The sequence below is a fragment of the Heptranchias perlo genome, chromosome 2 (assembly GCF_035084215.1).
Source record: "Heptranchias perlo isolate sHepPer1 chromosome 2, sHepPer1.hap1, whole genome shotgun sequence".
In the NCBI taxonomy this organism is placed as follows: Eukaryota; Metazoa; Chordata; class Chondrichthyes; order Hexanchiformes; family Hexanchidae; genus Heptranchias; species Heptranchias perlo.
In genome coordinates this window covers 168,044,525-168,057,339 of record NC_090326.1, presented here as the reverse complement: position 1 = coordinate 168,057,339, position 12,815 = coordinate 168,044,525, and the positions used below count along the sequence as shown (strand labels likewise).

At 49.5% G+C, this 12,815-nt stretch overlaps 1 protein-coding gene across 1 annotated transcript in view; it reads left to right on the top strand.

Moving 5' to 3' along the window:
• Window positions 1-9,191: 9,191 nt before the first annotated feature.
• LOC137332564 (testis-specific serine/threonine-protein kinase 5-like) overlaps window positions 9,192-12,815 on the top strand; it is a 35,958-nt gene continuing 32,334 nt past the window's right edge. Inside the window, exons 1-2 of the mRNA XM_067996485.1 lie at window positions 9,192-9,389; window positions 10,370-10,477. Coding sequence (XP_067852586.1) covers window positions 9,192-9,389; window positions 10,370-10,477 — 306 coding nt within the window. The remainder of the gene's footprint in view (window positions 9,390-10,369; window positions 10,478-12,815) is intronic.

Genomic DNA, 12,815 nt, shown 5'->3' with positions numbered 1-12,815 from the left:
CGTGCGGCACGTGTGTTGGTCACGAGGTATTGGGTGCAGCCCGATGTCAATGCCCGCGCATGCTCGCTTCACGCTCTGTGATAATTTGAACGGGGAAACCGCCATCTTTAGTACTGGCAAGCTGCTGGTGTGTGGCGCCCCCTGGCGGGGTGTGCGGGTGTGCTCACTGCTCCACTTTCCATCAGCTTTTGGTCACTTCCTTCAACCATTTCTTCACCATCTTTATTTTATTAGTTGGATGTAAAGCAGAAACTGCTGGAAACTCTCAGCAGGTCAGGCAGCCTCTGGTGGAAGAACAGACCCTCTTTGAACTTTCCCCCCCCCCCCCCCTTTGAATTTACTTTCAACCCTGTTCATTTTTTTTCCACACACTGCAGCAAGGCTGGCTCACCAAAAGGTATTGATCTCTCCAGCTCCCCGTTGAGTTAACGATCAATATCAACTTACATTTGTAAAGAAATAAAAGCAGACAATGCTGGAGAAGCTCAGCGGGTCAGGCAGCATCTGTGGAGAAAGAAACAGAGTTAACGTTTCAGGTCGAGGACCTTTCGTCAGAACTGGAAGATGTGGAATCATAAGAACATAAGAAATAGGAGCAGGAGTAGGCCGTCCGGCCCCTCGAGCCTGCTCCGCCATTCAACAAGATCATGGCTGATCTTCTACCTCAGCGCCATTTTCCTGCACCATTCCCATATCCCTTGATGCCTTTAATATCTAGAAATCTATCGATCTCTGTTTTGAATGTATTCAATGACTGAGCCTCGACAGCCCTCTGGGGCAGAGAATTTCAAAGATTCACCACCCTCTGAGAGAAGAAATTTCCACTCATCTCAGTCCTCAATGGCCGACCCTTTATTCTGAGACTGTGACCCCTGGTTCTAGATTCTCCAGCCAGGGGAAACATCCTCCCTGCATCTACCCTGTCGAGCCCTGTAAGAATTTTACATGTTTCAATAATATTACCTCTCATTCTTCAAGAGAATACAGGACTAGTCTACTCAATCTCTCCTCATACGACAATCCCGCCATAGAATCATAGAATCATAGAAGTTTACAACATGGAAACAGGCCCTTCGGCCCAACGTGTCCATGTCGCCCAGTTTATACCACTAAGCTAGTCCCAATTGCCTGCACTTGGCCCATATCCCTCTATACCCATCTTACCCATGTAACTGTCCAAATGCTTTTTAAAAGACAAAATTGTACCCGCCTCTACTACTGCCTCTGGCAGCTCGTTCCAGACACTCACCACCCTTTGAGTGAAAAAATTGCCCCTCTGGACCCTTTTGTATCTCTCCCCTCTCACCTTAAATCTGTGTCCCCTTGTTATAGACTCCCCTACCTTTGAGAAAAGATTTTGACGATCTACCTTATCCATGCCCCTCATTATTTTATAGACTTCTATAAGATCACCCCTCAACCTCCTACTCTCCAGGGAAAAAAGTCTCAGTCTATCCAACCTCTCCCTATAAGTCAAACCATCAAGTCCCGGTAGCATCCTAGTAAATCTTTTCTGCACTCTTTCTAGTTTAATAATATCCTTTCTATAATAGGGTGACCAGAACTGTACACAGTATTCCAAGTGTGGCCTTACTAATGTCTTGTACAACTTCAACAAGACATCCCAACTCCCAGGAATCAGTCTGGTGAACCTTTGTTGCACTCTCTCTATGGCAAATATATCCCTTCTTAGATAAGGAGACCAAAATTGTACACAATACTCCAGGTACAGTCTCACCAAGGACCTATATAATTGCAGTAAGATATCTTTACTTGTGTACTCAAATCCTCTTGTAATAAAGGCCAACATACCATTTGCCTTCCTAATTGCTTGCTGCACCTGCATGCTAGCTTTCAGTGACTCATGTACATGGAGCACCCGGGTCCCTTTGAACATCAACATTTCCCAATCTCTCACCAGTTAAAAAATACTCTGCATTTCTGTTTTTCCTACCAAAGTGGATAACTTCACATTTTTCCACATTATATTCCATCTACCATGTTCTTGCCCAATCACTTAGCCAGTCTATATCCCCTTGAAGCCTCTTTGCATTCTCCTCTCAACTAGTTTTGTCATCAGCAAACTTGGAAATGTTACATTTGGTCCCCTCATCCAAATCATTGATATAGATTGTGAATAGCTGGGGCCTAAGCACCGATCCCTGCGGTACCCCACTAGTCACAGTCTGCCAACCTGAAAAAGACCCGCTTATTCCTACTCTCTGTTTTCTGTCTGATAACCGATGAATCATAGAAAGGTTACAGCACGGAAGGAGGCCATTCAGCCCGTCGAGTCCATGCCGGCTCTATGCAAGAGCAATCCAGCTAGTCCCACTCCCCCGCCCTATCCCCATAGCCCTGCAAATCTTTTCCTTTCAAGTACTTATCCAGTTCCCTTTTGAAGGCCATGATTGAATCTGCCTCCACCACCCCCTCGGGCAGTGCATTCCAGATCCTGACCACTCGCTGTGTAAAAAAGTTTTTCCTCATGTCACCTTTGGTTCTTTTGCCAATCACCTTAAATCTATGTCCTCTGGTTCTTGACCCTTCCGCCAATGGGAACAGTTTCTCTCTATCTACTCTGTCTAGACCCTCCATGATTTTGAATACCTCCATCGAATCTCCTCGCAACCGTCTCTGTTCTAAGGAGAACAACCCCAGTTTCTCCAGTCTATTCACATGACTGAAGTCCCTCATCCCTGGAATCATTCTAATAAATCTCCTCTGCACCCTCTCTAAGGCCTTAACACCTTTCCTGAAGTGCGGTGCCCAGAACTGGACACAATACTCCAGTTGTGGCCGAACCAGTGTTTTATAAAGGTTCATCATGACTTCCTTGCTTTTGTACTCTATGCCTCTATTTTTAAAGCCCAGAATCCCGTATGCTTTTTTAACCGCTTTCTCAATCTGCCCTGCCACCTTCAATGATTTGTGTACATATACCCCCAGGTCTCTCTGTTCCTGTACCCCTTTTAGAATTACGCCCTTTAGTTTATATTGCCTCTCCTCGTTCTTCTTACCAAATGTTAGAGTTAAAGTTTTTAAGCAAGTACAGAGCCAGGGGAAGTGGGGGGGGGGGAGGAAAGAACAAAAGGGAAGGTCTGTGATAGGGTGGAGGGCAGGAGTGATTAAATGACAAAAGGGATGATGGTGTACGGCAAGGAGGGTGGGAATGGGACAAGTAAAGAAACAAAAGATGGGTCTAGAGGAGCTGTAAATGGCAACAGCAGAACCATTACCAGTACCTGCTGTCCGAAAAATGGGTAAGTAAAATTGTTTACAATTGTCAACCCCAGTCCATCACCGGCATCTCCACATCATGGAAATATGGGAGCAGTGGTTATGATCTGAAGTTATTGAAATCAGTGCTGAGTCCGGAAGGTCAGGGTCACACTTGCAGACTGAGCAGAGGTGTTCAGTAAAATGATCACCCAATCTGTGTTTGGTCTCCCCAATGTAGAGGAGACTGCATTGTGAGCAGCGATTACAGTACAGTGAATTGAAAGAAGTACAAGTAAATCACTGTTTCACCTGGAAGGAGTGTTTGGGGCCCTGGACGGTGGGAAGGGAGGAGGTGAAGGGGCAGGTGTTACATCTCCTGCGCTCGCACGGGAAGGTGCCGTGGGGAGGAGAGCGGGTGTTGGGGGTGATAGAAGAGTGGACCAGGGAGTCGCTGAACACCTCCGCCAGTCCGCAAGCGTGACCCTGACCTGCCGATCGCTTGCCATTTTAATTCCCCGTCCCACTCCCACTCTGTCCTCGGCCTCTTACACTTTTCCAATGAAGTTTAACGGAAGCTCGAGAAACAGCACCTCATCACCCACAGCTCCCGCAGTGACTTTACAATCTTCCGGACTCACCACCGATTCCAATAACTTCAGATCATAACCACTGCTCCCATTTTTCGGACAGCAGGTACTGGTAATGTTTTTGATGTTCCATTTACAGCTCCTCTAGACCCATCTTTTGTTTCTTTACTTGTCCCATTCCCACCCTCCTTGCCGTACACCATCATCCCTTTTGTCATTTCATCACTCCTGCCCTCCACCCTATCACAGACCTTCCCTTTTGTTCTTTCATAGAGTCATAGAGTCATAGAGTTATACAGCACGGATAGAGGCCCTTCGGCCCATCGTGTCCGCGCCGGCCATCAAGCCCTGTCTACTCTAATCCCATATTCCAGCATTTGGTCCGTAGCCTTGTATGCTATGGCATTTCAAGTGCTCATCCAAATGCTTCTTGAATGTTGTGAGGGTTCCTGCCTCCACAACCCTTTCAGGCAGTGAGTTCCAGACTCCAACCACCCTCTGGGTGAAAAAGTTCTTTCTCAAATCCCCTCTAAACCTCCCGCCTTTTACCTGGTTCTGTACTCGCTTAAAAACTTTAACATTTTCCAGTTCTGACGAAGGGTCATCGACCTGGAACGTTAACTCTTTTTCTTTCTCCACAGATGCTGCCTGACCTGCTGAGTATTTCCAGCATTTTCTGTTTTTATTTCCGATTTCCAGCATCCGCAGTATTTTGCTTTTTGCATTTATAAAGAGGCTGAGAGAGAAAAACCTTCCGAGACGATTCACAGAGCTGTATTTAAAAAGGACCAGTCCAGAGTTACTGCGGTGTCAATAATGCATCGCAGGGCCACACGCGGTGTCAATAATGCTATTTTTAAAATTTGTTCATGGGATGTGGGTGTCGCTGGCGAGGCCAGCATTTATTGCCCATCCCTAAATGCCCTTGAGAAGGTGGTGGTGAGCCGCCTTCTTGAACCGCTGCAGTCCGTGTGGTGACGGTTCTCCCACAGTGATGTTAGGAAGGGAGTTCCAGGATTTTGACCCAGCGACGATGAAGGAACGGCGATATATTTCCAAGTCGGGATGGTGTGTGACTTGGAGGGGAACGTGCAGGTGGTGTTGTTCCCATGTGCCTGCTGCTCTTGTCCTTCTAGGTGGTAGAGGTCGCGGGTTTGGGAGGTGCTGTCGAAGAAGCCTTGGCGAGTTGCTGCAGTGCATCCTGTGGATGGTACACACTGCAGACACAGTGCGCCGGTGGTGAAGGGAGTGAATGTTTAGGGTGGTGGATGGGGTGCCAATCAAGCGGGCTGCTTTGTCCTGGATGGTGTCGAGCTTCTTGAGTGTTATTGGAGCTGCACTCATCCAGGCAAGTGGAGAGTATTCCATCACACTCCTGACTTGTGCCTTGTAGATGGTGGAAAGGCTTTGGGGAGTCAGGAGGTGAGTCACTCGCCGCAGAATACCCAGCCTCTGACCTGCTCTTGTAGCCACAGTATTTATATGGCTGGTCCAGTTAAGTTTCTGGTCAATGGTGACCCCCATCATCAGTGAACATCCCCATTTCTGACCTTATGATGGAGGGAAGGTCATTGATGAAGCAGCTGAAGATGGTTGGGCCTAGGACACTGCCTTGAGGAACTCCTGCAGCAATGTCCTGGGGCTGAGATGATTGGCCTCCAACAACCACTACCATCTTCCTTTGCGCTAGGTATGACTCCAGCCACTGGAGAGTTTTCCCCCAGATTCCCATTGACTTCAATTTTACTGGGGCTCCTTGGTGCCACACTCGGTCAAATGCTGCCTTGATGTCAAGGGCAGTCACTCTCACCTCACCTCTGGAATTCAGCTCTTTTGTCCATGTTTGGACCAAGGCTGTAATGAGGTCTGGAGCCGAGTGGTCCTGGCGGAACCCAAACTGAGCATCGGTGAGCAGGTTATTGGTGAGTAAGTGCCGCTTGATAGCACTGTCAACGACACCTTCCATCACTTTGCTGATGATTGAGAGTAGACTGATGGGGCGGTAATTGGCCGGATTGGATTTGTCCTGATTTTTGTGGACAGGACATACCTGGGCAATTTTCCACATTGTTGGGTAGATGCCAGTGTTGTAGCTGTACTGGAACAGTTTGGCTAGAGGCGCAGCTAGTTCTGGAGCACAAGTCTTCAGCACTACAGCCGAGATGTTGTCGGGGCCCTTAGACTTTGCTGTATCCAGTGCACTCAGCCGTTTCTTAATATCACGTGGAGTGAATCGAATTGGCTGAAGACTGGCTTCTGTGATGGTGGGGATATCGGGAGGAGGCCGAGATGGATCATCCACTCGGCACTTCTGGCTGAAGATGGTTGCAAACGCTTCAGCCTTGTCTTTTGCACTCACGTGCTGGACTCCGCCATCATTGAGGATGGGGATGTTCACGGAGCCTCCTCCTCCCATTAGTTCTTTAATTGTCCACCACCATTCACGACTGGATGTGGCAGGACTGCAGCACTTTGATCTGATCCGTTGGTTGTGGAATCGCTTAGCTCTGTCTACAGCATGTTGCTTCCACTGTTTAGCATGCATGTAGTCCTGAGTTGTAGCTTCACCAGGTTGGCACCTCATTTTTAGGTACGCCTGGTGCTGCTCCTGGCATGCTCTTCTACACTCCTCATTGAGCCAGGGTTGATCCCCTGGCTTGTTGGTAATGGTAGAGTGAGGAATATGCCAGGCCATGAGGTTACAGATTGTGCTGGAATACAATTCTGCTGCTGCTGATGGCCCACAGCGTCTCATGGATGCCCAGTTTTGAGCTGCTAGATCTGTTCTGAATCTATCCCATTTAGCACGGTGGTAGTGCCACACAACACGTTGGATGGTGTCCTCAGTGCGAAGACGGGACTTCATCTCCATGAGGACTGTGCAGTGGTCACTCCTACCAATACTGTCATGGACAGATGCATTTGTGACAGGTAGATTGGTGAGGACGAGGTCAAGTAAGTTTTTCCCTCGTGTTGGTTCGCTCACCACCTGCCGCAGGCCCAGTCTGGCAGCTATGTCCTTCAGGACTCGGCCAGCTCGGTCAGTAGTGGTGCTACCGAGCCACTCTTGGTGATGGACATTGAAGTCCCCCACCCAGAGTACATTCTGTGCCCTTGCTATCCTCAGTGTTTCCGCCAAGTGGTGTTCAACATGGAGGAGGACTGATTCATCAGCTGAGGGAGGACGGTAGGTGGTAATCAGCAGGAGGTTTCCTTGCCCATGTTTGACCTGATGCCATGAGATGAGGACTCCCATGGCCGCTCCCTCCTGACTGTATATCACTGTACCGCCACCTCTGGTGTGTTTGTCCTGCCGGTGGGACAGGACATACCCAGGGATGGTGATGGAAGAGTCTGGGACGTTGGCTGAAAGGTATGATTCTGTGAGTATGGCTATGTCAGGCTGTTGCTTGACTAGTCTGTGGGACAGCTCTCCCAATTTTGGCACAAGTCCCCAGATGTTAGTGAGGAGGACTTTGCAGGGTCGACTGGGCTTGGTTTGCCTTTGTCGTGTCCGGTGCCTAGTGGTCTGTTCAGTTTTATTCTTATTGTGACTTTTTTTAAGTGAGATTTTACAACTAAATTGCTTGCTGGGCCATTTCAGAGGGCAATTAAGAATCAACCACATTGCTGTGGGTCTGGAGTCACATAACGGCCAGACCGGGTAAGGACGGCAGGTTTCCTTCCCTAAAGGGCATTAGTGAACTAGATGGGTTTTTACGACAATCCGGTAGTTTCATGGCCATCATTACTGATACTAGTATTTTAATTCCAGATTTTATTTAATTAATATTCCCCAGCTGCTGTGCTGGGATTTGAACTCATAAACTCCGGATTGCTAGTCCAGTAACATAACCACTGTGCTACCGTACCCACTATTGCAGGTCCACACGTGGTGTCAATAAGTCACCATGTCATTGTCGTTGATGCAGGTCGGTTACACTAGTTACTTTGAATTAACAAATGGGTGCGGAGCCAAAGGAGGAGATATTAGGAGAGGCGGCCAATGGGTCGATGCAGGAAGGGGGTTTTAAAACGACTGTTGGAGAAGGAGAGAGAGGCGGAGATGTTCGCAGAGGGATCTACAGACCATGGGGCCTCTCTGGATTAGTGAGGCCGCCAACAATGGAGTGACGGGAGGGAGGGGTGTACAAGGGGAATGGAGAGTTTGGAGGGTTGTGGGGCTGGAGGAGGTTACAGGGATAGGGAGAGGGGGGGCGAGGCCTTGGAAAGACTGAAACACCAGGATGGGAATTTTAAACTCAGCCATTGCCGGTCCAGAGAACCAATGTAGGTCAGCGAGCACAGGGGTGATGAGTGAACAGGACTTGATACAGGGTGGGGTTGGGGACACAGATTTTTGTATAATCTGGAATGTACGGAAGGTGGAGGATGGGAGGACGGCCAAGAGAGCATTGGAATAGTTGAGTCTGGAGGTAACAAAGGAACGGATGAGGGTTTCAGCAACAGGTGAGCTGAGGCAGGGGCAGAGACGGGCGATGTTACAGAGGTGGAAGTAGGCGGTCTTGGTGATGGAGAGGATATGGGGTCAGAAGCTCATCTCAGGGTCAAGCAATACGCCGAGGTTGTGAACGGTCTGGTTCAGCCTCAGACAGTGGCCAGGGAGAGGGATGGAATCGGTGGCTAGGATACACTGGAATTTTTTAATATATTCATTCTCTGGATGTAGGCACCACTGGCAAGGGCAGCATTTATTGCCCATCCTGAGTTCAATACAACTTACTGGGTCATTTCAGAGAGGGAGTTAAGCATTGACTGGAGTGACATATAGTCCCAGACCAGGTAAGGACGGCAGGTTTCCTTCCCTAAAGGGCATTAGTGAACCAGTTGGGTTTTTACGACAATCCGACAGCTTCGCGGTCACTTTTTCACTGATACTGGCTTTTCAAATTCTCAAACTATCATGGTGGGATTATTAGTCGGGGCTGCTGGGTTACTAAAGTCTGGTAACTTCACCACTACACTACGGCACCCAGGTGTGACGACAAAGACTGGAACGTAGAACCTCAGCGAGGTTCCGATTCTAGATCATTCCATTGGCCAAAAAAACGCACATTCTGGAATCTTCTGGGGGGTTTTTTTTTAGAAAAAAAAAGAGAATTTGGAACGCAGCCTCTAAGGAAACAGCACAAACTGATCAGCAAAGGAAGGGAGACGGTCACACAACAAATCCTCACATCGAACCTTCAATGGGACCAGAGATTTGCACGGCCGCCCGGAAGTTTAATCTTGACGTTTAAGGTGGAAAAACAAAAGACCAACGATGAATTGAGTGATTTTTGGTCTTTCTTTCCTCCTTTCTCTTCATCTTTTCTCTTTCTCTCCTTCTCTCTCTCCTCCAAAAATTACAAATGGTCAAACATGACCACCTGGGCGGGTGAGGCGGTGGAGAGGAAGGTGGACGAGGTGAGCGAGTGCAGGGAGCATGGCTACCTGCTGACCCAGAAAAAGATCGGCTCCGGCTCCTTTTCCAGAGTTTACCTGGGCGTCGCCACCCAGGAAAAGATCGGCTGCAACCTCCGATTGGCTCTCGGGCTTCGGAGCAAGAGGGACAACATGGTGAGTGCGGCAGGGGGTTCGATTGGACCAGTGGACGACGGAGGGTGGGGGGCTGGGACGTAAGGGTGCGGGGAGCAGGGCGGGTCAACGTGATTGGAACTATTTCCGCATGAGGGGGGTAAACGCCGACATGGAGTGGATGGGCTGAATGGCCTCTTTCCGTGTTGTAACTTCTATGTAAGAACGTTGAGCTGGAGGAGGGGGTGGAGAGATGGGTCTCCCCGCTGGGGGGAACTGATAGGTGCCCCCCCCCACTTTTCTTTGGGGGTTCAGGCCTCAATTCTGGCCTAGTTTCCCAGACCCCTGATTGTGCCCCCTGTTTGGGGTGGGGTGGGGGGGTTTGGAGGGTTCTAGATCTGGTTCCAGGGTCTGACCAGACGAACCTCTGCTGACCCTTTGCCAAGTCCCACCCAAGGCCCCAGGAAGTGGACACTCCTTCAGAACGAGGGGAGGTCACCGGGTGAAAGACACCACGACACTTTCGGTGTCTGCCGTGGCTCAGCGGCCAGCAATCTCGCCTCGGAGTCAGAAGGTTATGGGTTCAGGTCCCAGTCCAGAGTGCAAAATCTAGGCCAGCTAATGGGGTGCTGCACTGTTGGAGGTACCATCTTTCAGATGCGACATTAAACCGAGGTCCCGTCTGCCCTCTCGGGCGGATGTAAAAGATTCCATGGCACCATTTGAAGAAGAGCAGGGGAGTTCTCCCCAGTGTCCTGGAGCCAATATTTACCCCACAACCAACATCACTAGCGCAGATCATTTATCTCACTGCTGTTTGTGGGATCTTGCTGTGCGTAAATTGGCTGCCGCGTTTCTTACATTACAACAGTGACTACACTTCAAAGAGTATTTAATTGGCCGTAAAGCGCTTTGGTTGTGAAAGGCGCAATAGAAAGGCAAGTGCGTTCTGTCTTTCCTCCAATGGTGAGCAGGAGCTGTGACAAACCGCAATCTGATGCTTTCTCACTCCCAATCCCTAGGTCGCGATCAAGATAATCCCGATCTCTCAGACCTTCCAGCAACAGTCTCGCCAATGCCTGTCTCGGGAGATCCACGCATTGCAGACAACCTACAAGCACCCCAACGTGGTATGAACGGCAGGCATTTCTTGGACCAGATTCAGGCCCTCGCCCTCCCACCCCCAGCACCCCTTCCCCACACATAGAAACATAGAGTCATAGAAAATTTACTGCACAGAAGGAGGCCATTCGGCCCATCGTGTCCACGCCGGCTGAGAAACGAGCCGCCCAGCCTAATCCCACATTCCCGCATTTGGTCCGTAGCCCTGCAGGTCACGGCTCTTCAGGTGCACATCCAGGTACTTTCTGCCTCCACCACCCTCTCAGGCAGTGAGTTCCAGACCCCCACCACCCTCTGGGTGAAAAAGTTTCTCCTCAGCTCCCCTCTAATCCTTCTACCAATCACTTTAAATCTATGTCCCCTGGTCACTGACCCCTCCGCTAAGGGAAATAGGTCCTTCCTATCCACTCTATCTGGGCCCCTCATAATTTTGTACACCTCAATTAAATCACCCCTCAGCCTCCTCTGTTCCAAGGAAAACAACCCCAGCCTCTCCAATCTGTCATCGTAGCTAAAATTCTCCAGTCCTGGCAACATTTTTTTATTATTCGTTCATGGGATGTGGGCGTCGCTGGCAAGGCCGGCATTTATTGCCCATCCCTAATTGCCCTTGAGAAGGTGGTGGTGAGCCGCCTTCTTGAACCGCTGCAGTCCATGTGGTGAAGGTTCTCCCACAGTGCTGTTAGGAAGGGAGTTCCAGGATTTTGACCCAGCGACAATGAAGGAACGGCGATATATTTCCAAGTCGGGATGGTGTGTGACTTGGAGGGGAACGTGCAGGTGGTGCTGTTCCCATGTACCTGCTGCTCTTGTCCTTCTAGGTGGTAGAGGTCGCGGGTTTGGGAGGTGCTGTCGAAGAAGCCTTGGCGAGTTGCTGCAGTGCATCCTGTGGATGGTGCACACTGCAGCCACTGTGCGCTGGTGGTGAAGGGAGTGAATGTTTAGGGTGGTGGATGGGGTGCCAATCAAGCAGGCGGCTTTGTCCTGAATGGTGTCGAGCTTCTTGAGTGTTGTTGGAGCTGCACTCATCCAGGCAAGTGGAGAGTATTCCATCACACTCCTGACTTGTGCCTTGTCGATGGTGGAAAGGCTTTGGGGAGTCAGGCGGTGAGTCACTCGCTGCAGAATACCCAGCCTCTGTGCTGCTCTTGTAGCCACAGTATTTATATGGCAGGTCCAGTTAAGTTTCTGGTCAATGATAACCCCCAGGATGTTGATGGTGGGGGATTCGGCAATGGTAATGCCGTTGAATGTCAAGGGGAGGTGGTTAGACTCTCTCTTGTTGGAGATGGTCATTGCCTGGCACTTGTCTGGCGCGAATGTTACTTGCCACTTATCAGCCCAAGCCTGGATGTTGTCCAGGTCTTGCTGCATGCGGGCTCCGACTGCTTCATTATTTGAGGGGTTGCTAATGGAACTGAACACTGTGCAATCATCAGCGAACATCCCCATTTCTGACCTTATGATGGAGGGAAGGTCATTGATGAAGCAGCTGAAGATGTTTGGGCCAAGGACACTGCCCTGAGGAACTCCTGCAGCAATGCCCTGGGGCTGAAATGATTGGCCTCCAACAACCACTACCATCTTCCTTTGTGCTAGGTATGACTCCAGCCACTGGAGAGTTTTCCCCCTGATTCCCATTGACTTCAATTTTACTGGGGCTCCTTGGTGCCACACTCGGTCAAATGCTGTCTTGATGTCAAGGGCATCCTCGTAAATCCCCTCTGCACCCTCTCTAGTGCAATTACATCCTTCCTGTAAAGTGGTGACCAGAACTGTGCGCAGTACTCAAGCTGTGGCCTAACCAGTGTTTTATACAGTTCTAGCATAACATCCCTGCTTTTATATTCTATACCTCGGCTAATAAAGGAAAGTATCCCGTATGCCTTCTTAACCATCTTATCTACCTGTCCTGCTACCTTCAGGGATCTGTGGACATGCACTCCAAGGTCCCTCACTTCCTCTACACCTCTCAGTATCCTCCCATTTATTGTGTATTCTCTTGCCTTGTTTGCTCTCCCCGAATGAATCACCTCACACTTCTCCGGATTGAATTGCATTTGCCACTTTTCTGCCCACCTGACCAGTCCATTGATATCTTCCTGCAGTCTACAGCTTTCCTCCACACTATCAACCACACGGCCTATCTTTGTGTCATTCGCAAATTTCTTAATCAAGCTCCCTACGTTTACGTCCAAATCGTTAATGTATATCACAAAAAGAAAAGGACCTAGTACTGAGCCCTGCGGCACCCCACTGGAAACAGCCTTCCAGTCACTAAAACACCCGTCGACCATTACCCTTTGCTTCCTGCCACTGAGCCAATTTTGGATCCAATTTGCTACA